This window comes from Dendropsophus ebraccatus, chromosome 12 (genome assembly GCF_027789765.1).
Source record: "Dendropsophus ebraccatus isolate aDenEbr1 chromosome 12, aDenEbr1.pat, whole genome shotgun sequence".
Taxonomy (NCBI): Eukaryota; Metazoa; Chordata; class Amphibia; order Anura; family Hylidae; genus Dendropsophus; species Dendropsophus ebraccatus.
This window is the reverse complement of record NC_091465.1, coordinates 87,851,532-87,878,284: the sequence shown is the minus strand read 5'-3', so window position 1 is coordinate 87,878,284 and position 26,753 is coordinate 87,851,532. Positions and strand designations below refer to the sequence as shown.

Sequence of the window (26,753 nt, the reverse complement as noted above, 5' to 3'; positions counted from 1 at the left end):
GATGATGAGGGAGTAATACGCTGTGTGTAAGGTAGATGAAGACAGCACTCACCCGGTCTGTATCAGCTCAGTTTATTCCATGCACCGCTGGTGGCAGGGAGGGAGAGGTGAGGACGCGCACTGGTGCGCGTCCTCACCTCTCCCTCCCTGCCACCAGCGGTGCATGGAATAAACTGAGCTGATACAGACCGGGTGAGTGCTGTCTTCATCTACCTTACACATAACTACTATAATACTGCTCCTATATACAGGACTATAACTACTGTAATACTTTATCTCTCACTACACAGCAGCCCTGTCCTCCATCAGATGCTGTATGGATATTATACTATATATTGTGCTGATATATACCAGCAATGTCAGGACTGGTGTGTTGCTGCCCCCCCTGTAGCTGGGGTTTGGCACTGCGGCCTGTGAGCTGGCAGTGAGATGCAGGAGGACTCTGTTGTGTCTCTCAGGTGATGATACAATTATCTGGGGCTATGAAGTCCGTTCTCCTGATCCGTGTACACGTACGTCGTCTTGCAGCAATAGCCGCTAATTCATTGAAGGACATTGTGTATCTGCCATTCAGAGGGCTGATCTACAGCAGCTACCTGCCAGCTGACACCCCGCCGTGCGGCGCCCCCATCCATCTCCTACCACTCAGGAGTTACTGCTAATTAACGCCACCAAGTCTCTGAACTGCCAACGGGTGAACGGATGTGACCGGCCATCAATATCCCACCTGGCTGGCTGCCACCAGCTGTTCCCAGGGGAAGGCGCAGCTGACCGCTGTGAACACGGCCAGCTGACCCGCGACTCCCCCGCTTAACACTCAAGACAGAGACAAGTTATTCACAGGCCACGGTGCCGACACTTCCCTTCCAGGCACCAGGACTCACCAGACCCCAGACTATAGAGACCCCAGTATCATTCTGTGAGAGATCCTACTCTGCATTTCAATTCTTCAAGACCTCTACTTGCTGTCAGAGAATGAAAAGGTAATTGGTGTCTGGAGATTTAGGACATGCAGCTATCTACACCAGACTATAGTAATACCGCCACATACTGGATAATCTAAAGGTTGCGGTGAGCATGCTTGGCCCTTGCAGTGTTACATGCATGTTCTTTCTCCCACTCCCACATTCTTGCTTTTTCCATCATCTGAAGGCTTCATCTGTAATGTTAAGCAGTCCCTGAGCTGGAGGCTGTAGACTAGCTACTATGGGGTCACCATGCACTGCAAACACCTATAATAGGGTCCTGTCCCCTTTATATCTCTATGGCACACCCCGTGGGGCAGCAGCAGCATAGAGGACATAATAGAGCAGTACTGTGCAGTGTAAGCCGCTGATGCACCTCAGGCTCTCATATTCATTTCTTAGTGAGATAGTGTTTTTAATCATCATTTAGGCAAAAAAAAATCCTCAGTGAGTGACAACAAGCAGGGTGTCTATCAGACGTCCGCAGAACATTCTATTACGCCGTTGTTTTCTTTCAGTTAAGCCGGTGGTGGTCGCCTCCAGAACATTTAGTTTGCTGTAAATTGTCTGTCTGCAGTGATACACGGCAATGCAATAAAAGCCATTTCAGAAAACTTTTGTTTCAGGAACATTGTAGAAGTTGTAGAGAGATGGATATCTAGACGGCGGGGCATTAAACTAAGCCGAGGGAGAGCCGTACTTGAGATCAATGTCCGCCATCCGCAGATGCCTCACATCTAGTGAGAACTCCCGGGCTGCTCCATTAAATGTCTCGCCAATCTGAGAGAGAACTAGTGATTGCTAAACACATTACACTTCAATGAAAATCTATGTTGTGCTCTGCGGCTGCTGCCTTCTCCCTCTCATTAGAGGGCGGCGGGGCTCCGGAGGGAGTCGGGCAGAGTCTCTTCTATGGATGAGGTGGCAACGAGTGCTGGGGCGCAGAAGGGTGGGGGGATAACGCAGAACAGGCTTCACCGCTCATGGATGACGGGGACGGGGGATAACGCAAACTGCCAATGGATGGAGGGGAGCGGGGGATAACGCAGAACAGGCTCCACCGCTAATGGATGGAGGGGACGGGGGATAACGCAGAACAGGCTCCACCGCTAATGGATGGAGGGGACGGGGGATAACGCAGAACAGGCCTCACCGCTAATGGATGGAGGGGACAGGGGATAACGCAGAACAGGCCTCACCACTAATGGATGGAGGGGACGGGGGATAACGCAGAACAGGCCTCACCGCTAATGGATGGAGGAGACTGGGGATAATGCAGAACAGGCCTCACCGCTAATGGATGGAGGGGACGGGGGATAACGCAGAACAGGCCTCACCGCTAATGGATGGAGGGGACGAGGGATAACGCAGAACAGGCCTCACTACTAATGGATGGAGGGGACGAGGGATAACGCAGAACAGGCCTAACCCCCGACTGATGGATGGAGGGGACGGGGGATAACGCAGAACAGGCCTAACCCCCGACTGATGGATGGAGGGGACGGGGGATAACGCAGAACAGGCCTCACCGCTAATGGATGGAGGAGACGGGGGATAATGCAGACTGCCAATGGATGGAGGGGAGCGGGGGATAACGCAGAACAAGTCTCACCGCTAATGGATGGAGGGGAGCGGGGGATAACGCAGAACAGGCCTCACCGCTAATGGATGGAGGGGAGCGGGGGATAACATAGAACAGGCCTCACCGCTAATGGATGGAGGGGAGCGGGGGATAACATAGAACAGGCCTCACCGCTAATGGATGACTGGGACGGGGGATAACGCAGAACAGGCCTCACCGCTAATGGATGGAGGGGACGAGGGATAACGCAGAACAGGCCTCACCACTAATGGATGACTGGGACGGGGGATAACGCAGAACAGGCCTCACCGCTAATGGATGGAGGGGACGGGGGATAACGCAGAACAGGCCTCACCGCTAATGGATGGAGGAGACAGGGGATAACCCAGAACAGGCCTAACCCCCGACTGATGGAGGAGATGGGGGATAACACAGACCACCAATGGATGGAGGGGAGCGGGGGATAACGCAGAACAGGCCTCACCGCTAATGGATGGAGGGGAGCGGGGGATAACGCAGAACAGGCCTCACCGCTAATGGATGGAGGGGAGCGGGGGATAACGCAGAACAGGCCTCACCGCTAATGGATGGAGGGGACAGGGGATAACGCAGAACAGGCTTTACCGATAATGGATGGAGGGGAGCGGGGGATAACGCAGAACAGGCCTAACCCCCGACTGATGGAGGGGATGGGGGATAACACAGACCGCCAATGGATGGAGGGGACAGGGGATAACGCAGAACAGGCTTTACCGCTAATTGATGGAGGGGACAGGGGATAACGCAGAACAGGCCTCACCGCTAATGGATGGAGGGGACGGGGGATAACGCAGAACAGGCCTCACCGCTAATGGATGGAGGGGAGCGGGGGATAACGCAGAACAGGCCTCACCGCCAACAGATAGAGTGAGGAGATTATGCATAACAGGCCTCACCAGTGCTGGATGGAGAAGAGCAGGACCGCGCTAAACTTTTAATAAAACATAACGAGGCGTACAATCGTAAAGTATTCCTTTAATTCACCGCTCTCCTGAGACGCTGTGGTGGCAGAACGCAGACCGGGAGGCTTAGTCAGGCCTGACCACAAAAATCCTTAACCCATTCCCCGCTGGGCAGACACAGCAATTACAGGGACTGCTTCATTCCTTTTCTCTAATAATTCAAATGTTAAATGTTAACCCCTTGCCTCTAAAGCCTGTTTTGGCCTTAATGACCAGGCTCATTTTTCAAAATCTGACCTGTCTCACTTTATGCGCTTATTGCTCAGTGATGCTTTAACGTATGCTAGCGATTCTGAGATTGTTTTTTCATCACATATGGCACTTTATATTAGTAGCAAAATTTGGTCACTACTTTGTGTATTTTTTGTGAAAAACATCAAAATATCAAGAAAAATTTGAAAATTTAGCATTTTATGAACTTCTGAAATTCTCTGCTTCTAAAAAAGGAAGTCATAGCACATAAATTAGTTACTAAATAACATTACCAATATGTCCTCTTTATTCTGGCATAATTTGGGAAACATATTTTACTTTTTTAGGGTGTTACGGGGCTTAGAAATATATGAGCAAATTTTCACATTTTGTGAAAATTTCCAAAACTGATTTTTTTTAGGGACCAGTTCTTTTTTTAAATGGATTTAGAAGGCTTGTATACTGAAAACCCCCATAAGTGACCCCATTTTGGAAACTAGACACCTTAAAGAATTAATCTAGGGGTATAATGAGCATTTTAACCCTACAGGGGCTGGAGGAAAGTATTTACAATTAGGCCGTAAAAAAATCGAAAATTTAAATTTTCAAATAATATATACGTTTAGATTAAAGTTTCTCATTTTCAAAAGGAACATGAGAAAAAAAGCATGCCAAAATTTGTAACACAGGTTCTCCTGAATACAACGGTACCCCAGATGTGGGCGTAAACCACTGTATGGGCACACAGCCGGGCTCAGAAGTAAAGGAGCGCCAATTAGCTTTTTTAAAGCAGATTTTGCTGAAGAAGTTTCTAAGCGCCAGGTGCATTTGCAGAGCCCCTGTAGTGTCCGCAGAATAGAATCCCCCCAAAAGTCACCCCATTTTCGAAAGTACACCCCTCAAAGAAATCATCTTGGGGTAGGATGAGCATTTTGACCCCACAGGTATTAGAGGAAAGTATTCAAAATTAGACAGTAAAAATGAAAAACACGAATTTTTCCAATAATATGTTTGTTTAGTTTGAAATTTCTCAATTTCACGAGGAACAAGAGAAAAAAAGTACCCCAAAATTTGTAAAGAAGGTTCTCCTGAATACAACGATACCCCATATGTGGGTGTAAACCACTCTATGGGCACACAGCCGGGCTCAGAAGAAAAGGAGCGCCAATTAGCTTTTTCAATGCAGATTTTGCTGAAGAAGTTTCTGAGCGCCAGGTGCATTTGCAGCGCCCCTGTAGTGTCCGCAGAAGAGAAACCCCCCAAAAGTCACCCCATTTTGGAAAGTACACCCCCTCAAAGAATTCATCTTGGGGTGTGGTGACCATTTTGACCCCACAGGTATTAGAGGAAAGTATTTAAAATTAGATAGTAAAAATGAAAAACTTGAATTTTTCCTATAATATGTTTGTTTAGTTTGAAATTTCTCAATTTCACGAGGAACAAGAGAAAAAAAGTACCCCCAAATTTGTAAAGAAGGTTCTCCTGAATACAACGGTACCCCATATTTGGGCATAAACCACTGCATGGCCACACAGGAGGGCTCAGAAAGAAGGGAGCGCCAATTAGCATTTTCAGTTCAGATTTTGCTGAAGAAATTTCTGAGCGCCAGGTGCGTTTGCAGCGCCCCTGTAGTGTCCGCAGAAGAGAACCCCCCCAAAAGTCCCCCCATTTTGGAAAGTACACCCCTCAAAGAATTCATCTTGGGGTGTGGTGACCATTTTGACCCCAAAGGTATTAGAGGAAAGTATTCAAAATAAGACAGTAAAATTGAAAAACTAGAATTTTTCCAATAATATGTTCGTTTAGTTTGAAATTTCTCAATTTCACTAGGAACAGGGGAGAGGCTGCATGCCCAAATCTGTAACGCAGGTTCCCCTGAGTAGAACGGTACCCCATATGTGGGCATAAACCACTGTATGGGCACACAGCCGGGCTCAGAAGGGAAGGAGCGCCAATTAGCGTTTGCAGAGCCCCTGTAGTGTCAGAAGAATAGAACCCCAGCAAAAGTCACCCCATTTAGGAAAGTACACCCCTGAAAGAATTCATCTTGGGGTGCAGTGAGCGGTTTGACCCCACAGGTATTAGAGGAAAGTATTCAAAATAAGACAGTAAAAATGAAAAACTCGAATTTTTCCAATAATATGTTCGTTTAGTTTAAAATTTCTTAATTTCACGAGGAACAGGAGAGAAAACGTACCCCAAAATCTGTAACGCAGCTTCTTCTGAGTAAAACGGTCCCCCATATGTGGGCATAAACCACAGTATGGGCACACAGCCGGGCTCAGAAGGAAGGGAGCGCCAATTTGCTGGAGCAAAACCGCAGCTAGTAATAGTTATTAGAATAGCGCAGTTACTAAAATACAATAAAAAATTAGATTACAGGTAATGTGGGGTGGTCACGGGCAACCTGGGGTGGTCACAGGCAACCTGGGGTGATCACGGGCAACCTGGGGTGGTCACGGGCAACCTGGGGTGGTTACGGATAAACTGAAGTGCTTATAGGTAATCTGGGATGGATACCTGTAATCTGGCGTGGTTTCGGGCAATCTGGAGAGGGTCACTGGCAATTTGGGGTGGTTAGAGGCAACGTGCTGTGGTTATAGGCAACGTGCGGTGGTCAGGGGCAACGTGCGGTGGTCAGGGGCAACGTGCGGTGCTCATGGGCAACGTCAGGTGGTCAGGGGCAACCTGCGGTGGTCAGGGGCAACCTGCGGTGGTCAGAGGCAACCTGCGGTGATTAGAGGCAACGTGCGGTGGTTAGAGGCAACCTGCAGTGGTCAGAGGCAACGTGCGGTGGTCAGGGGCAACGTGCGGTGGTTAGAGGCAACGTGCGGTGGTTAGAGGCAGCGTGCGGTGGTTAGAGGCAACGTGCGGTGGTTAGGGGCAACCTGCGGTGGTCAGGGGCAACCTGCGGTGGTCAGAGGCAACGTGCGGTGATTAGAGGCAACGTGCGGTGGTTAGAGGCAACGTGCGGTGGTTAGAGGCAACGTGCGGTGGTTAGGGGCAACGTGCGGTGGTCAGGGGCAACCTGCGGTGGTCAGGGGCAACCTGCGGTGGTCAGAGGCAACGTGCGGTGGTTAGAGGCAACGTGCGGTGGTTAGAGGCAACGTGCGGTGGTTAAGGGCAACGTGCGGTGGTTAGAGGCAACGTGCGGTGGTTAGAGGCAACCTGCGGTGGTCAGGGGCAACGTGCGGTGGTCAGGGGCAACGTGCGGTGGTCAGGGGCAACGTGCGGTGGTCAGGGGCAACCTGCGGTGGTCAGGGGCAACCTGCGGTGGTCAGGGGCAACGTGCGGTGATTAGAGGCAACGTGCGGTGGTCAGAGGCAACGTGCGGTGGTTAGAGGCAACCTGCGGTGGTGAGGGGCAACCTGCGGTGATCAGAGGCAACGTGCGGTGGTCAGAGGCAACGTGCGGTGGTTAGAGGCAACGTGCGGTGGTTAGAGGCAGCGTGCGGTGGTCAGAGGCAGCGTGCGGTGGTCAATGGCAACGTGCGGTGGTCAGAGGCAGCGTGCGGTGGTCAATGGCAACGTGCCGTGGTCAGAGGCAGCGTGCGGTGGTCAGGGGCAACGTGCCGTGGTCAGAGGCAACGTGCGGTGGTCAGCGGCAGCGTGCGGTAGTTACGGGCAATCTGGAGGGGGTCACTGGCAATTTGGGGTGGTTACGGTCAAGATGTGGTGGTTATGGGCAACGTGCGGTGGTTACATGTAATCTGGCGTGTTTACGGGCAACCTGCAGCGGTTACGGGCAAACTGGGGTGGATACGGGCAACCTGCGGTGGTTACGGGCAAACTGGGGCGGATATGGGCAACCTGCGGTGGTTACGGGTAATCTGGGAGTAAAACGCAATTATTACTATAATAAAAAGTGTGTTTTATTTTGTTTGTATGTTTTTCACTTTTTCACATTTACACTTTTTCACTTGTACTTTTTTCACTTTCATTTTCACTGTATTACTATGATTACTGTGATATTTTCTATCACAGTAATCATAGTTTAGTGACAGAGACCAAATTGGTCTCTGTCACTTTAAATTTTCAGAGCTAACTGCTTCTGACGCGCATGCGCACATCAGAAGCAGTCAGGACGTCGAGGAGGACGGAGCTCCAGGATCAGGTAACGTATGTGGGGAAGGGGGGGTGACTGGGGGACGGGGGTGACTGGGGGGGGGTGGGGGGGCGACTTGGGGGGGGGCACGGTGACACTTTTTATCCCCTGTCACCAATGATTTATGGTGACAGGGGATAAAAAGTGCCGGGCAGCACTGGGAACAGGCGATCGGCGGTATATAGTATATACCGCCGATCGCCTGTTCCGGGACCCCACAGGGGGGGTCCCCGATCACTGCCCCATGCTCTCCGGTGGCGGAGAGCATGGGGTTTTCATTCATTTTTTATTTCCATCGCTGCGAACAAACATCGTTTATTCGCAGCGATGGGGGCGGCCATCTTGGATTTGATGGCCGCCCGGGGAGGGGGGGGGTAGAGATCGGCCACAAGGGGGCTGATCTGAGGTCTGATTAATACTTATTTCATCTCCCCCCACCGTGGATTCACGGTGGGGGGAGATGAAATGCAGCGGCGGCGCCGGTACTGGCGGATCGCCGCTATAACGGTAATAGCGGCGATCCGCCAGTACCGGGGGGGGAAAGGGAACTGCCGGGGGAGGATCTGTAGTGGCGGCGGGAGGAGGCAACATGCAACAGCCCCCTCCCGCCGCCCGATCGCCTCCCAATGCAAACATATCCCCATAGACGCTGCGGTCGCATTGACCGCGGCGTCTATGGGGTTAACTGCCCGGGGGGAGCGCGGCTCCCCTCCGAGCAGAGGCAGCGGGAGGAGGCTATGTGACATAGCCTCCTCCCGCTGCCCGATCTCACCTCGGGACAGCGGGGGGAGGCAGGGAAGACATGACGTTTGGGAAACGTCATGTTGCGGGAACTACCTGCTTTACATGACGTTTCCCAAACGTCATTTTGCGGCAAGGGGTTAAAGGGGTAATTCACAAAAAAATATTCTTTCAGATCAACTGGTGCCAGAAAGTGTCAGATTTGTAATTTACTTATAATAAAAAATCCTCAGTCTTCCCGTACTTATCAGCTGCTGTATGTCCTACAGGAAGTGGTGTATTCTTTCCATTCTGGGGAGCAGGAGAGGTTTTCTATGGGGATATCCTGCTGCTCTGGACAGTTCCTGACATTGACACAGTGCTCTCTGCTGCCACCTCTGTCCGAGTGGAGAGAATACACCACTTCCTGTAGGACATACAGTAGTGCTGGAGATTTTTTTTTCTTTACAAATCTCTGGCAGTTTTTGGGACCAGTTGATTTGAGATTTTATTTGTGAACAACCCCTTTAAAAGGGTATTCTCATGTTATCAAATTATTGTTATCGAACAATGTGTCGGCCATTTTTAATCCGCGACCTCACCTTCCACATCCAATTCCCCAGGTGGTTACAAACCTGCTGGTGCCAGAAGCCTGGAGCAGCTATCTGGGTAATTCAGGGGTCAGAGGGAGGCAGCGGTCATTCACATCCAGCAAGATGGCGGCAGCGGCGGGAGATGTCAGGACGAGGCCCTGGGGAGCACTCACTGCTTAGATTCCATCTGTGCACGCAGGATCTAGGCTGCCTGATCACCGTGGTAGGAGGTGCCGCAGCTTCACTCAAACTCAGTCCTCCGGCAGCAGGGAGAGGAGATAAGGCCGGGCTGCTCGCCGCCACAGGAGAATCCCTGCAGCTCTGCAGAGTCTCTGATGTTGACGGCCTCTGGAGGAGAGGAGCAGCCAGCAGTGGGTTAGAATGAGAGGGTTATCTACCCAGTACAGTATCAGGATGGAGCCACAGGGGCTCATATTGTGAAGGAACTAATTTTAACACTGTTCACTTGTCTTACAAAGCGCTCTCACACCAAGTTACCTGTAACCTAAGGTTTCCCTGTATATTCTAACCCCTGCAGCGTACTCGCTGTATAACCTACCCCCTGCAGTGCCCCACTGTACATCCTACCCCCCTGCAGCGTGCTGCTGTATATCCTACCCCCTGCAGTGTGCCGCTGTATATCCTACCCCACTGCAGCGTGTCGCTGTATATACTACCCCCTGCAGCGTGCCGCTGTATATTCTACCCCCTGCAGTGTGCCGCTGTATATCCTACCCCACTGCAGCGTGTCGCTGTATATTCTACCCCCTGCAGCGTGCCGCTGTATATCCTACCCCCTGCAGTGTGCCGCTGTATATTCTACCCCCTGCAGTGTGCCGCTGTATATCGTACCCCACTGCAGCGTGCTGCTGTATATCCTACCCCCTGCAGTGTGCCGCTGTATATCCTACCCCACTGCAGCGTGTCGCTGTATATTCTACCCCCTGCAGCGTGCCGCTGTATATTCTACCCCCTGCAGTGTGCCGCTGTATATCGTACCCCACTGCAGCGTGTCGCTGTATATCCTACCCCCCTGCAGCGTGCCGCTGTATATCCTACCCCCCTGCAGCGTGCCGCTGTATATCCTACCCCACTGCAGCGTGCCGCTGTATATCCTACCCCACTGCAGCGTGCCGCTGTATATTCTACCCCACTGCAGCGTGTCGCTGTATATCCTACCCCCCTGCAGCGTGCCGCTGTATATTCTACTCCACTTCAGCGTGCCGCTGTATATCCTACCCCCCTGCAGCGTGTCGCTGTATATCCTACCCCCCCTGCAGCATGCCACTGTATATCCTACCCTCTGCAGCGTACCGCTATATATCTTACCCCTGCAGCGTACCGCTATATATTCTACACCCCCCCCCCCCCCCCGCAGAATGCCGCTGTTTATTCTACCACCCCCACTCCCCCCCCACCGCTGTATATCCATGCGCCTAGAGCGTGCCGTGGTGTCAGCATTAGTCAGCCAGCATCACCTTTTTTCGGGCACATTTCTCAGTAGTCCTCCTGTAATCCAGACTGCCTGGTAATCCGGAAGTATCAGACCCCATTGGAAGTTACTGTACAAGTTACTGTACTGTCAAAGTTCCCAGCACAGAATAAACCCCCCCAGCCCTTAACCACAAGGAACAAACACCTACCCGGAGCCACAGGGGGCGCCGCAGATGGAAACTCCAGGCTGTGATCCATCAGATGCAGTCACATGAAATAAAGGTTTCCTTACTTCCGATGTGACATTTCTCGGAGCTATTTATATGTGACTGCCGGCAGGATCAGCAGATGAGACTCCAGAGCCGCCTGCCGTACAGTAATGGCTCAGTGGTGGGCTACAGTGCAAGGAACAGTGGGGGGCCACAGGCACAGGGGGGCACCGAGCTAACAGCTCCATTACTGCACCCGGCCTGTAGAAACCACCTGCATCCTGTACCAGAATAGCACCCAGCGACCCCGCGAGCACAGGAGCAGAGAGCGCGCACAGGATAACAGCCATACAGGGTAACAGTCACATCCCTATACCGCCATATAACACACACTACAGGGAGCGCAGCTCTGCAGCAGAATACACAAGCAGTAATGTATGTCCACAGTCACCCCACCAGCAGGATAGTGAGTGCAGCTCTGGAGTACAATACAGGATGTAACTCAGGATCAGTAATGTAATGTATGTACACAGTGACTTCACCAGCAGAATAGTGAGTGCAGCTCTGGAGTATAATACAGAATGTAATCAGGATCAGTAATGTAATGTATGTACACAGTGACCCCACCAGCAGAATAAAAAGAGTGCAGCTCTGAAGTATAATACAGGATCAGTACAGGATAACTAGAGGTGTTTATAGCAGTTTCCGCAGTATAATATAGGAATCACTTCTTTTAGTGATGCTGATTTCCCATAATGCAGTGTGGTGTAGCCCTCTGCATTTTAGGATCTCAGTATGGCTTTGATGGGTTTTTAGTTGTAATTAGCAGAACTGTGAATGCAGCTCTGGATGTGACTAGAATTAGGCACAATGTCTCCCGAAGAATAGAAAATAAAGCAAAAAAAAAAATAGTGCTGATTTCCGGTGACTAATGGTGATTTTCAGCACTAACAGTCCGGGCTCTAGAACGGCCGCCTGTGCTCTACCTCCAGATTCAAAGAGCTCTTAACAAAAGCCTGGGACCTCATTTCCAGCCCTGGCCGGCGCAGCAGAATAAATATACAAGGTGTTTTGTAAAGGTTTGGCCGTAACTATCGCTATGATTAAAGGCTTCCTCATAATGGAGTCGGCCGCGCTCCCCTAAGACGCACCATATAAGGTAATTAAACAAGGATCCCACTTTCCACGGCGGTGGCAGCAGCGAGGACGGTCAGCGGCGCACACTGAATGGCCTTTATTCTCCTCCGTTCCCGCTCGCTGGGAGGCTTTTAGCAGTTCAGTGGAGAAAAAAAATAATTAATGAAGAAAAAAAAAAAAGCCAAACCCAATTTCCACATTAATGAGTAAAGCGTATTAGGGAGCGCTGCTTTTCTATTACTACACAACCTTCCATGTAAATTCATTTGTACAAATTATGTAAATGTCTCTCCCCCTGCGTTATCCACCTCCATGATGGGCGCAGGAAAAACAACAACAATAATGTCTCCGAGAGGAAAAAAACACACAGCCCCAAGGGGACAAAGGCGGCAAATTGAGCAAAAGTCATCGGCCAATTAGAATCCTGGGGGACGGCGAGGGGGCGCGCCCTGCAGCGACTGATAAGCAAATATCTGCTGCTCTATGCAAATGGCGCCTGTTTACGTACGCACCAGGGAAGGCAATAAAATACACCAATAATACAGGGGAGATACAACACCCGGTCTCTCTGGTTTTATCCTATTAAAAGGGATTGTTCACAAAGAAAAAAAAAATTTCAAATCAACTGGCCCCAGCAAGTGCCAGAGATTTGTAATTTACTTCTATTAAAAAAAATTCAGTCTTTCAGTACTTATCAGCTGCTGTATGTCCTGCAGGAAGTGCTTTGTGCTGCCGCCTCTGTCCATGTCAGGAACTGCCCAGAGCAGGAAAGGTTTTCTATGGGGATTTGCTGCTGCTCTGGACAGTTCCTGACATGGACAGAGGTGGCAGCAGAGAGCACTGTGTCAAACTGGAGAGAATACACCACTTCCTGCAGGACATAAAGCAGATGATAAGTACTTGAGGACTGGGGACTTTTTAACAGAAGTAAATTACAAATCTGTATAAGTTTCTGGTGCCAGTTTTTTTTTATAATTTTTTTTTTTTTTTGCTGAACAACCCCTTTAAACTTTAAGACTAACACAAGTCCAATATACTCTTCTATAAAATCCAATTGATGAAGGTCACAGGTCACATCCTCCCTCTCCCTGCAAGCAGAATGCCCACAACACTCCTCTATAAGAGATGACAGTCACAGCTCACCTCCTTCATCTTCCTACACAGACCACAGAGCATGCCCACAACCCTGTCCTATAAAAGTTATTAGAAGATAGGCACTGCTCAGCCCCCTTTTACAACACAGATGACAGGGCGTACCCACAACACTCCCCCATTAATGTCTATAGATGACAGGCACAGCTCACTTCCTCCCCCTTACTACACAGATCACAGAGCATGCCCACAACATTCTTCCTTAGAGAGTCAGCGTCAGACTCAGATTCCTTTGGCCCATGTCACTGTCATACATCAAAATATGTCGCACAAGATGGCTGCCCCAGAGTTATACATGGAAAATAGAATAAAAAAGGCAACATCAACTATACAGCATTACAGCTTTTATTACACAATGGGTATATGTAAAGTGTGCAGAGTAGTGAGCTGTGTGTGTAGAGGATGGCGCCCCCCCTCCTCCTGCCCTGTGCAGAGTAGTGAGCTGTGTGTGTAGAGGATGGCGCCCCCGTGCAGAGTAGTGAGCTGTGTGTGTAGAGGATGGCGCCCCCCCCCCCCTCCTGCCCTGTGCAGAGTTGTGAGCTGTGTGTGTAGAGGATGGCGCCCCCCCCCCCCTGCCCTGTGCAGAGTAGTGAGCTGTGTGTGTAGAGGATGGCGCCCCCCCCCCTGCCCTGTGCAGAGTAGTGAGCTGTGTGTGTAGAGGATGGCGCCCCCCCTCCTGCCCTGTGCAGAGTAGTGAGCGGTGTGTGTAGAGGATGGCGCCCCCCCCCCTCCTGCCCTGTGCAGAGTAGTGAGCTGTGTGTGTAGAGGATGGCGCCCCCCCCGTGCAGAGTAGTGAGCTGTGTGTGTAGAGGATGGCGCCCCCCTCCTCCTGCCCTGTGCAGAGTAGTGAGCTGTGTGTGTAGAGGATGGCGCCCCCCCCCCCTGCCCTGTGCAGAGTAGTGAGCTGTGTGTGTAGAGGATGGCGCCCCCCCCCCCTGCCCTGTGCAGAGTAGTGAGCTGTGTGTGTATAGAGGATGGCGCCCCCCCCTCCCCCCTGTGCAGTGTAGTGAGCTGTGTGTGTAGAGGATGGCGCCCCCCCCCCCCCCTCCCCCCTGTGCAGAGTAGTGAGCTGTGTGTGTAGAGCAGTGATTTTCAACCTTTTTTGAGCCACGGCACACTTTTTATACTTAAAAAATCCCGGGGCACACCACCAACCAAAATGGCACAAAATGACACTAAAACAGGACATATTATACATATAGTTCACGGAGTTCACTCTTGGGGGTTTTAAATCAGCTTCTTATCACCACAAGAGCTGCTTTTTAAGCCCTCAAGAGTGAAATATGCCTGGCAGAGATCCTTTCAATAAATTATTCATTTTAAAAAAGTGAAATAAAAAAGGATAACCCCCTCATATATACAATCCCATGTAACCTCATACATACAGTCCCATGTATTCCCATATATATATATATATATATATATATATATATATATATATAAACAGTCCCATGAAAACTCATACATACAGTCCCACGTATATGAGCACATAATTATCAGCACCATATACTGTGGTGATGTGCACTGTATAGCCACAGTATATGGTGCTGATAATTATGTGGCTCATATAACTGCAGTATAAAGGGGTACAATGAGACGTACTATGGCCATGAGGCCAGAGTACAAGTGCCCCCTGCTTTGCCCTCATACAGTAATAATGCCCCCTGCAGTATGCCCCATATAATAATAATGCCCTCTGCAGTATGCCCCCATATATTAATAATGCCCTCTGCAGTATGCCCCCATATATTAATAATGCCCTCTGCAGTATGCCCCCATATATTAATAATGCCCTCTGCAGTATGCCCCCATATATTAATAATGCCCTCTGCAGTATGCCCCCATATATTAATAATGCCCCCTGCAGTATGCCCCCATATAATGCCCCCTGCAGTATGCCCCCATATATTAATAATGCCCTCTGCAGTATGCCCCCATATATTAATAATGCCCCCTGCAGTATGCCCCCATATAATGCCCCCTGCAGTATGCCCCCATATAATGCCCCCTGCAGTATGCCCCCATATAATGCCCCCTGCAGTATGCCCCCATATAATGCCCCCTGCAGTATGCCCCATATAATGCCCCTGCAGTATGCCCCTTATAATGCCCCCTGCAGTATGCCCCCATATAATGCCCCCTGCAGTATTCCCCCATATATTAATGCCCCCTGCAGTATGCCCCCATATAATGCCCCCTGCAGTATGCCCCCATATAATGCCCCCTGCAGTATGCCCCCATATATTAATGCCCCCTGCAGTATGCCCCCATATAATGCCCCCTGCAGTATGCCCCCATATAATGCCCCCTGCAGTATTCCCCCATATATTAATGCCCCCTGCAGTATTCCCCCATATATTAATGCCCCCTGCAGTATGCCCCCATATATTAATGCCCCCTGCAGTATGCCCCCATATATTAATGCCCCCTGCAGTATGCCCCCATATAATGCCCCCTGCAGTATGCCCCCATATAATGCCCCCTGCAGTATGCCCCCATATATTAATGCCCCCTGCAGTATGCCCCCATATATTAATGCCCCTTGCAGTATGCCCCCATATAATGCCCCCTGCAGTATGCCCCCATATATTAATGCCCCTTGCAGTATGCCCCCATATAATGCCCCCTGCAGTATGCCCCAATATAATGCCCCCTGCAGTATGCCAATATGCACCAATAGTTTTAAAAAAAACAAAACAACAAACCATCATACTCACCTAATCGGCGCTGTGTGTTCTCCCTCCTCTTCAGGCTCCGTCCTGTGAGCCGCGGCGACTGAACCTCCGGCAGGCGTGATGACGTCACATCATCACGCCTGCCGGAGAGGTCACGTCCCGGCCTCCCATAGGCTGCTGGCATGAAGTGCCGCGGCCTATGGGAGTCAATGTCAGAGCAGGACGCTGACAGGTCCTGCTCTGACATTGTGCGCGATTGAATGTTTCGCCCGCTCACTGTGTGAGCGGGCGGAACATCAATCCATCGGCATATCCCTAGAAGCTGCGCGGCCGCAGCTTCTAGGGATATTAAAGGGACAGTTTCTAATTTCCGACCGGGATCCCGCGGCACAGCTGGCGGGTTCTCACGGCACACCAGTGTGCCGCGGCACCCCGGTTGGGAAACGCTGGTGTAGAGGATGGCGCCCCCCCCCCCCCCTCCTGCCCTGTGCAGAGTAGTGAGCTGTGTGTGTAGAGGATGGCGCCCCCTCCTGCCCTGTGCAGAGTAGTGAGCTGTGTGTGTAGAGGATGCCCCCCCCCCCCGTGCAGAGTAGTGAGCTGTGTGTGTAGAGGATGGCGCCCCCCCCCCCCCTCCTGCCCTGTGCAGAGTAGTGAGCTGTGTGTGTAGAGGATGGCGCCCCCCCCCCTGCCCTGTGCAGAGTAGTGAGCTGTGTGTGTAGAGGATGGCCCCCCCCCCCCCGTGCAGAGTAGTGAGCTGTGTGTGTAGAGGATGGCGCCCCCCCCCCCCCCGTGCAGAGTAGTGAGCTGTGTGTGTAGAGGATGGCGCCCCCCCTCCTGCCCTGTGCAGAGTAGTGAGCTGTGTGTGTAGAGGATGGCGCCCCCCCTCCTGCCCTGTGCAGAGTAGTGAGCTGTGTGTGTAGAGGATGGCGCCCCCCCCCCTCCTGCCCTGTGCAGAGTAGTGAGCTGTGTGTGTAGAGGATGGCGCCCCCCCCCTCCTGCCCTGTGCAGAGTAGTGAGCTGTGTGTGTAGAGGATGGCGCCCCCCCCCCCCTCCTGCCCTGTGCAGAGTAGTGAGCTGTGTGTGTAGAGGATGGCGCCCCCCCCCTCCCCCCTGTGCAGAGTAGTGAGCTGTGTGTGTAGAGGATGGCGCCCCCCCCTCCCCCCTGTGCAGAGTAGTGAGCTGTGTGTGTAGAGGATGGCGCCCCCCCCTCCCCCCTGTGCAGAGTAGTGAGCTGTGTGTGTAGAGGATGGCGCCCCCCCCTCCCCCCTGTGCAGAGTAGTGAGCTGTGTGTGTAGAGGATGGCGCCCCCCTCCTGCCCTGTGCAGAGTAGGGAGCTGTGTGTGTAGAGGGTGGCGCCCCCCTCCCTCCTGCCCTGTGCAGAGTAGTGTGCTGTGTGTGTAGAGGATGCCCCCCCCCCCCCGTGCAGAGTAGTGAGCTGTGTGTGTAGAGGATGGCGCCCCCCCCCCCCTCCTGCCCTGTGCAGAGTAGTGAGCTGTGTGTGTAGAGGATGGCGCCCCCTCCTGCCCTGTGCAGAGTAGTGAGCTGTGTGTGTAGAGGATGCCCCCCCCCCCCGTGCAGAGTAGTGAGCTGTGTGTGTATCGGATGGCGCCCCCCCCCCCCCTCCTGCCCTGTGCAGAGTAGTGAGCTGTGTGTGTAGAGGATGGCGCCCCCCCCCCCCTCCTGCCCTGTGCAGAGTAGTGAGCTGTGTGTGTAGAGGATGGCGCCCCCCCTCCTGCCCTGTGCAGAGTAGTGAGCTGTGTGTGTAGAGGATGGCGCCCCCCCCTCCTGCCCTGTGCAGAGTAGTGAGCTGTGTGTGTAGAGGATGGCGCCCCCCCCCCCTGCCCTGTGCAGCGTAGTGAGCTGTGTGTGTAGAGGATGGCGCCCCCCCCCTCCTGCCCTGTGCAGAGTAGTGAGCTGTGTGTGTAGAGGATGGCCCCCCCCTCCTGCCCTGTGCAGAGTAGTGAGCTGTGTGTGTAGAGGATGGCGCCCCCCCCCCCTCCTGCCCTGTGCAGAGTAGTGAGCTGTGTGTGTAGAGGATGGCGCCCCCCCCTCCCCACTGTGCAGAGTAGTGAGCTGTGTGTGTAGAGGATGGCGCCCCCCCCTCCCCCCTGTGCAGAGTAGTGAGCTGTGTGTGTAGAGGATGGCGCCCCCCTCCTGCCCTGTGCAGAGTAGTGAGCTGTGTGTGTAGAGGATGGCGCCCCCCTCCCTCCTGCCCTGTGCAGAGTAGTGAGCTGTGTGTGTAGAGGATGGCGCCCCCCCCCCCTGCCCTGTGCAGAGTAGTGAGCTGTGTGTGTAGTGGATGGCGCCCCCTCCTGCCCTGTGCAGAGTAGTGAGCTGTGTGTGTAGAGGATGGCGCCCCCCCCCCCCCCCCCCGTGCAGAGTAGTGAGCTGTGTGTGTAGAGGATGCCCCCCCCCCTCCTGCCCTGTGCAGAGTAGTGAGCTGTGTGTGTAGAGGATGGCGCCCCCCCCCCCCTGCCCTGTGCAGAGTAGTGAGCTGTGTGTGTAGAGGATGGCGCCCCCCCCTCCCCCCTGTGCAGAGTAGTGAGCTGTGTGTGTAGAGGATGGCGCCCCCCCCTCCCCCCTGTGCAGAGTAGTGAGCTGTGTGTGTAGAGGATGGCGCCCCCCCCCCCCTCCTGCCCTGTGCAGAGTAGTGAGCTGTGTGTGTAGAGGATGGCGCCCCCCTCCCTCCTGCCCTGTGCAGAGTAGTGAGCTGTGTGTGTAGAGGATGGCGCCCCCCTGCTCGATGCCATCCGCATACATACAACCTATAAACCAGTCTATTACTTACCGCACTGCATAGATCTCTGGCTGCTGCTCAGTGTTCTGGATGAGCGTGACATTATCCGGCTCCTGAGGCTACTCCCTGCTAAGAACACACATTATAGCTCATATGGAGGAGTGTGCAGCCGGCACGCTCCCACTCCCCACAGGCGGCGGTGCAGGAATATAGAAAGTTTCCTTAAATAGCTGCAGCCTTTGCCCTGCCCGAGGGTCCGGTGCCATCCTGTGACAGCGCAGCGGGGGGACGCCAGGAAACCTCGCCACCAATCGGCAAAGGATTGAACTCTGGGGCCCATCTCGCCGCTCCGGCCGTTACTGCGCGCTGATCATTCATTTAATCAATTCAGCTGATCTAACCAGGTATGGAAATAGCCGACCGCGGCTGAACTGCTGCCGGAGAGCGACCTACATCCAGCTACCCTGCCCATGGCTGATCTAATGGAGGAAATCGCTGGCCCACTTATCAGCATTGTCTCAACGCTCTGTAAGGAGCTGCAAACCCACCGCGTGATCCGCAACACAATGGAGAGCACTATGGGCGCCATCACATCAGCCGTTACCTCAGCCCCCCACAGAATGGCCCCAGCCCTAATGGAACCCGGCGAGATGGAGAACAGCATCATGGTCCTGGATATAAGTAGGTCCCTGAACCATGAGGTGCAATGCTCTGCAGACTCCAGACTGATACAATGTAGCAAATCCCCAGAGAGGGAAAAGCTTTGTTTAAAGGGATAATTCACCCAAAACATTTTTTCTTTCTGGTGTCAGAAAGTTATACAGATTTGTAATTTACTTCTATTTAATAATCCCCAGTGTTCCATTACTTATCATCTGCTGTATGTCCTGCAGGAAGTGGTGTATTCTCTCCAGTCTGACACAGCGCTCTCTGCTGCCACCTCTGTCCATGTCAGGAACTGTCCAGAGCTGTAGCAAATCCCCATAGAAAACCTCTCCTGCTCTGGACACATGGACAGAGGTGGCAGTAGAGAGCACTGTGTCAGACTGGAGAGAATACACCACTTCCTGCAGGACATACAGCAGCTGATAAGTACTTGGAGACTGGAGATTTTTAAATAGAAGTATATTACTAAACTGAATAACTTTCTGACACCAATTGATCTGAATGGGAAAAAATCTCTTAACAAATGCTCAGGCAAGATGCACAATTATATACATGTATATATCAGCTACAATAACGTATGGACCTTCAAATCCCACTGCAGGATGGCGGGTAAAGAGTGTGTGCACCCATCTGTGGTCATCCCATTAGGGGCCACCTCTCTGACCCCACAGAATGGCATCATGGTCCTATATCTAACCAGGTGCCCTGTCTGTGGACTGATACATTATTATACCTGCACTGATACAATGTAGCAAATCCAGATAAAGAGGGAAAAGCTGCTGCAAAACTACAACTCCCAGCATACTCAGAGAGGGGCAGGTGGAAGGGCTGCCCTGCTTGTAGTTTTGGGTCTGGTGTATTTATAAGGGGGCACCCTGCCTCCTCCGGACAGTGATGCATGCACTACTCTCAGGAGGAGATGGGGGTGCTCTCCATATAAACACACCAAGCCCATAACTATTAAGGGGGCACCCTGCCTCCTCCAGCCCCTCAGGACAGTGATGCATGCACTACAGTATGAGGAGACGGGGATTGATCCCATAAGGGGGCACCCCTGCCTGCTCCTCTGGCCATGTGACGTGCGGCCCTGTGGTTATCCTCCCTGCCCTGAGATAAGGGACGCTATCTAGCTGACACACACACACTATACATCCATAGTAACGTGTATTCTTGTCACAATTGCAGGATGATAATGGCCGCTGCATAAGGGTCAATCTTAAGAAGTCTCCGTGCAATTAAAGAAAAGTGCTGCCCTCATCCTCCCGGAGCCGGAGCCGCTCCTCTAATAAAACCCCTGGAGTTCAGCAGTCAGGTACAAGCACAGAGGTTTATAGATCGGAGGAAGAAGTCGCTGCTATAATTGGTGCCAGCGACGTTATAACAGAGCGGTTTATGGGAAACAAGAGCCGGAGCAGCGAGGGAGCGCACAACCGACTCTGCTCTGTCTCCCCGGGACAATTACCATCTCCACTCCTGGAAAAAACTGCACCCAATGACTTTATATAGAGACAGAGACGTGAGCAAGCGGTCTCACTGCAGAGACTTTAGAGAAGGAAGAGACGGTCCTGGCTGTCCTCACATCACATGGAGGCCCGATCAGCGAGATCACTGCAGAGACTTCAGAGAAGGAAGAGACAGTCCTGGCTGTCCTCACATCACATGGAGGCCCGATCAGCGAGATCACTGCAGAGACTTCAGAGAAGGAAGAGACAGTCCTGGCTGTCCTCACATCACATGGAGGCCCGATCAGCGAGATCACTGCAGAGACTTCAGAGAAGGAAGAGACAGTCCTGGCTGTCCTCATATCACATGGGGGCCCGATTAGTAAGGGGCCCCAATCAGCGAGATTACTGCAGAGACGTCAGAGAAGGAAGAGACAGTCCTGGCTGTCCTTTCTGATCACCACATCACATGGTGGCCCGATCAGTAAGGGGCCCCCGATCATTGAGATCACTGCAGAAACATCAGAGAAGGAGGAGACAGCCGGTATAATCCATATCCATTGTATCTATAGTCCTGGCTGTCCTCTCTGACCTCCACATCACATGGGGGCCCGATCAGTAAGGGGCCCCAATCAGCGAGATCACTGCAGAGATGCCAGAGAAGGAAGAGACAGTCCTGGCTGTCCTTTCTGATCACCACATCACATGGTGGCCCGATCAGTAAGGGGCCCCAGATCATTGAGATCACTGCAGAGACATCAGAGGAGAAGACAGCCGGTATAATCCATATCCATTGTATCTACAGTCCTGGCTGTCCTTTCTGATCACCACATCACATGGGGGCCCGATCAGTAAGGGGCCCCCAATCAGCGAGATCACTGCAGAGACATCAGAGAAGGAGGAGACAGTCGGTATAATCCATATCCATTGTATCTATAGTCCTGGCTGTCCTCTCTGATCACCACATCACATGGGGGCCCGATCAGTAAGGGGCCCTGATCAGCGAGATCACATGTTCATTGACATGAATGGGATTTTCGGCTTTTCCCCTATAGAGCGGGATTTCCTTTGCATTACTTTGTGCAGTCTCTTGGGTCTGGAGCCAATTTGCTGCCGGCCTGGCAGTAATGCTTAGCTGACAGTCAGTGACCGATGCGACCATCTGTTTCTCGGCAGCGAGCCGCGCTGCTAAGAGGGTCCCCTCTAAGACAATGTGAGCGGCGGCCTGAGAGACGCTTCTCTTTGTTCCCCTCGTAATGTCGCCGTCAAGTTTCATAACGTTCTTATTAATGAAGTCTGCGGAGCTACAAGATAATAACATTGTCCCGCTCACAGGCCTGTTACCAGGAAATAACAGGAACGCCACGTGAAGGACACGGCCGTATCACTGGCGGCAAATTACAGCGACGACTCTCACCGCTACGAGAGGAAGCAAAACTATAATTACTATGGGGGCTGTAATATTCCTCCATACTGAAGGGCCGAGCTGCCGGGCTACGAGGATTATGGAGAACCATAGAGAACGCCTCTGCTCCGCCACCTCCCCGGGAGAAGGGGATACGTAATATTCACACACTCAGAACTGACCCTATAATAGTGCCAAATACATACTGTATCCTCCATATACTAACCCTATAATAGTGCCAAATATATAGCCTCCATATACTGACCCTATAATAGTGCCAAATACATAGCCTTCATATACTGACCCTATAATAGTGCCAAATATCCAAATATATAGCCTCCATATACTGACCCTATAATAGTGCCAAATATCCAAATATATAGCTTCCATATACTGACCCTATAATAGTGCCAAATACATAGCCTCCATATACTGACCCTATAATAGTGCCACACAGTCTCCACACACTGACCCTATAATAGTCCCATATACATAGCCTCCAAATACTGCTATATACATAGTGCCATATACATAGCCTCCACATACTGACCCTATAATAGTGCCACACAGTCTCCACACACTGACCCTATAATAGTCCCATATACATAGCCTCCACTTACTGCCATATACATAGCCTCCATATACTGACCCTATAATAGTGCCATATACAGTCTCCACATACTGACCCTATAATAGTGCCATATACAGTCTCCACATACTGACCCTATAATAGTGCCATATACAGTCTCCACATACTGACCATATAATAGTGCCATATACAGTCTCCACATACTGACCCTATAATAGTGCCATATACATAGCCTCCACACACCGACCCTATAATAGTGTTATACACACAGTCTCCACGTACTGACCCTATAATAGTGTCATATACATAGCGTCCACACAGTGACCCTATAATAGCGCCCTATACATTATGTCCACAGCAACTCTAATCATTCCATACACACTGCCCCCAGTGACCCTATGATTGTCCCATATCCATCGCCCACAATTCCCCTATAACAGTCCCATATGCATCTTCCACAGTTCCCCTATAATAGTGCAATATCCATTGCCCCCTATAACAGTCCCATATCTATCGCCCACAGTTTCCTTATAATAATGCCACATCCATCGCCTGCAGTTCCCCTATAACAGTGCCATATCCATCGCCCACAGATGCCCTATAATAGTGCCATATCCATCGCCCACAATTCCCCTATAACAGTCCAATATCCATAGCCTGCAGTTCACCTATAATAGTCCCATATCCATCGCCCACAGATGCCCTATAATAGTACCATATCCATCGCCTGCAGTTCACCTATAATCCCATATTCATCGCCCCAAATTCCCCTATAATAGTCCCATATCCATCACCTGCAGTTCCCCTATAATAGTGCCATATCCATCGCCTGCAGTTCCCCTATAATAGTACCATATCCATCGCCCTCAGTTCCCCTATAATAGTACCATATCCATTCCCTCCAGTTCCCCTATAATAGTACCATATCCATTCCCTGCAGTTCCCCTATAATAGTCCCATACATATTGCCCTGATGATGATAAGACAATCTCAGCTTGTTACAGTAAATATTAAAGAGGTAAAAGAGAACTCCAGTGCCCCTACAGGTCATCAGGAGTCATTACACCTCTCAGTCTGATTTCTGACACCCAAGCAGGTTTATTCCACTGCAGAACAGAGCAGCGAGCTTCTCATAGCGGAGCTTGTAGCCTTCTGCTCCTCATACAGTTAACTATTCCTGCAACATATGAGCGGCGAGCGGAAGGAGAAAATACATAAAACAAAATACTTATCTCCTCCAGCACCATCTGCTAGAAGAGGCGAGCGCCAAAGCTACGGATGGGATATTCACTGCACTGAGGTGACTGTGAGGAAGGGTACGAGGCATGCTGCAACCTGTAGTGCTATACCCACTGCCTGCCCATCAGCAGATGGGGCCTGGAACGTCTCCGCAGCCTTCTGGGCTCCAGCATTTGTTTACGTCGGCAGAATATGGGAGTTTTGGGTTTCTTCTTCTTTCTCTGGAATAGATACCAGTATGCCGCCATGTACTGTGTAAAAAAAACGCTACAGTGTCCTCATCTATCTGCATGAGAGGAATACCAGGTATCATAAAGAGCCCCAGCTTTCTAACAGACCTTAGCTCATCTTCCAGATCTCCGCCTGCTGTCAGTGAATGAGGACCTTCATGTGTAACCCATCCTGAGGCGTCAGCTGCTGGTAGTAGTTCTGTAATAGTTGGAGGTGGGGGACCCTGAGGTAGAGCAGACACAAGCCCCCAGTGAAGGTTCAGCTTTGCTTTTTGTCATTTTGCCGTAACCGTTTTGGTCTTTTTAATTTTTTTTTCACGTTTCCTCAGTCTTCCTAACCTTGAAAGCTTCACCGCCTACAGGAACAAAAAAATAATAATTGCTTAAACTCCTTAGTCAAAACAGCCTTCATTTCCATAACTTTCCTGATAAGAGACGCAGAGAACTTTGACAAACAGCTTAGAAAATACCAGTGAGCGGATGAGGGGGAAGCTTCACGGTGGAATAAATTCATAAAAATCACAAAGACCGAGGCAAGAAGCCGCGGCAAACGTCACACAAAGTAACACTGGGACGGGCGACCACAGACCGCTGGGCAAGAAGCTGCAGCAACCGTCATACGGACCACGTAACACCAGGGCGGGCGACCACAGACCCCGGGGTGAGAAGCTGCAGTGACCATCATACAGACAAAGTAACACTGGGACGGGCGACCACAGACCCCGGGGTGAGAAGCTGCAGCGACCATCATACAAAGTAACACTGGGACGGGCGACCACAGACCGCTGGGCAAGAAGCTGCGGCAACCGTCATACGGACCAAGTGACACCAGGACGGGTGACCACAGACCCCGGGGTGAGAAGCTGCAGCGACCATCATACAGACAAAGTAACACTGGGACGGGCGACCACAGACCCCGGGGTGAGAAGCTGCAGCGACCATCATACAAAGTAACACTGGGACGGGCGACCACAGACCGCTGGGCAAGAAGCTGCGGCAACCGTCATACGGACCAAGTGACACCAGGACGGGTGACCACAGACCCCGGGGTGAGAAGCTGCAGCGACCATCATACAGACAAAGTAACACCAGGGCGAGCGACCACAGACCCTGGGGCGAGAAGCTGCGGCAAACGTCACACAAAGTAACAACAGGGCAGGTGACCACAGACCCCGGGGTGAGAAGCTGCGGCAACTGTCATATGGACCAAGTAACACCAGGACGGGCGACTCCAGCATGAGAAGCTGCAGCGACCATCATACAAAGTAACACTGGGACAGGCGACCACAGACTGCTGGGCAAGAAGCTGCGGCAACCGTCATACGGACCAAGTGACACCAGGACGGGTGACCACAGACCCTGGGGTGAGAAGCTGCAGCGACCATCATACAGACAAAGTAACACCAGGGCGAGCGACCACAGACCCTGGGGCGAGAAGCTGCGGCAAACGTCACACAAAGTAACAACAGGGCAGGTGACCACAGACCCCGGGGTGACAAGCTGCGGCAACTGTCATATGGACCAAGTAACACCAGGACGGGCGACTCCAGCATGAGAAGCTGCAGCGACCATCATACAAAGTAACACTGGGACAGGCGACCACAGACTGCTGGGCAAGAAGCTGCGGCAACCGTCATACGGACCAAGTGACACCAGGACGGGTGACCACAGACCCTGGGCCGAAAAGCTGCGGCTAATGTCATATGGACCAAGTAACACCGGGGCAGGCGACCAGCTGCGGCTAATGTCATACAGACCAAGTAACATTGGAACGGACGACCACAGACCCAGGGGGGCGAGAAGCTGTGACGAAGTAACACTAACATTGGGACGGGCAACCACAGACCCTGGACGAGAAGCTGCAGCAATTGCCATATGGACCAGGCAGCACCAGAAGGGGCGGCCATGGACCCCGGAGATGGCAGCGGAGGGGGAGTCTCTACAAAACCTCATGGCAATATGGCATTGAGCACTTACTCATCTCCCGAGTCCAGTCTGAAACAAATATAAAACTAGAAGCTAAAAATAAATTAATTAGAAAAACATAAAATACAGAAAATCCCTCTTCTGCGTGCGGCAGATGAGAACGCCGGAGCCGGGATCGGCCCTTCTGGACAATTAGGCCACATTGATTTCTCTGGAAAGGTAAATTGAAATTAATTTCCAAAAGTAACATCTATTTCACAAGGAGCGGCGCTGTGCCAGCTCCAGCATTACTAATGTGCGGCCAGGACGGCGTGCGAGCGGCCAGCGCTTATCTGGGGGTGATGCTTATCCAACATGAACATGCAGAAGACAACAGACCGCGCATATTGTCGCCATTATCCTGCCAATACAATGAGCAGGGGAGAATCAGGAGATGTGGAGAAGACGCTCACCTCAAGTGTGTCCCCAGGATGGCGCACTACAGAGCCCAGGTGGGTGCTACCGGGCCCCTGGATATAGAGGGCACAGTTCAGGGTGGTCTTCTACCCAATTTGATGAGTTCCTGACCAGTCAGGAGTATGGTCGCGATTATCATTAAGGGTTCAGTGTCATGGGCCCCATCTTTATGCTTCATCTATAGGAAACCTTTCTTAGTTCAGTCCTGGGGGGTCTTGTCACTTATCGTGAGTGATCAGTAGTGCAGCGGTGTTAGACAGAGGGTTCATGGGGCACGCAAGCAAAAATGTGTTCTTTTA

General features: G+C 51.7%; 1 protein-coding gene across 4 annotated transcripts in view; it reads right to left on the bottom strand.

Moving 5' to 3' along the window:
• Window positions 1-26,753, bottom strand: part of IGSF21 (immunoglobin superfamily member 21) — a 426,683-nt gene that overhangs the window by 370,901 nt on the left and 29,029 nt on the right. The window contains exon 1 of one of the 4 annotated variants that reach the window (XM_069947002.1): window positions 18,553-18,604. The exons of the other annotated variants lie outside the window; for them this stretch is intronic. Coding sequence (XP_069803103.1) covers window positions 18,553-18,604 — 52 coding nt within the window. Of the gene's footprint in view, window positions 1-18,552; window positions 18,605-26,753 lie in introns of those variants that run through there. 4 annotated transcript variants of the gene reach the window in all.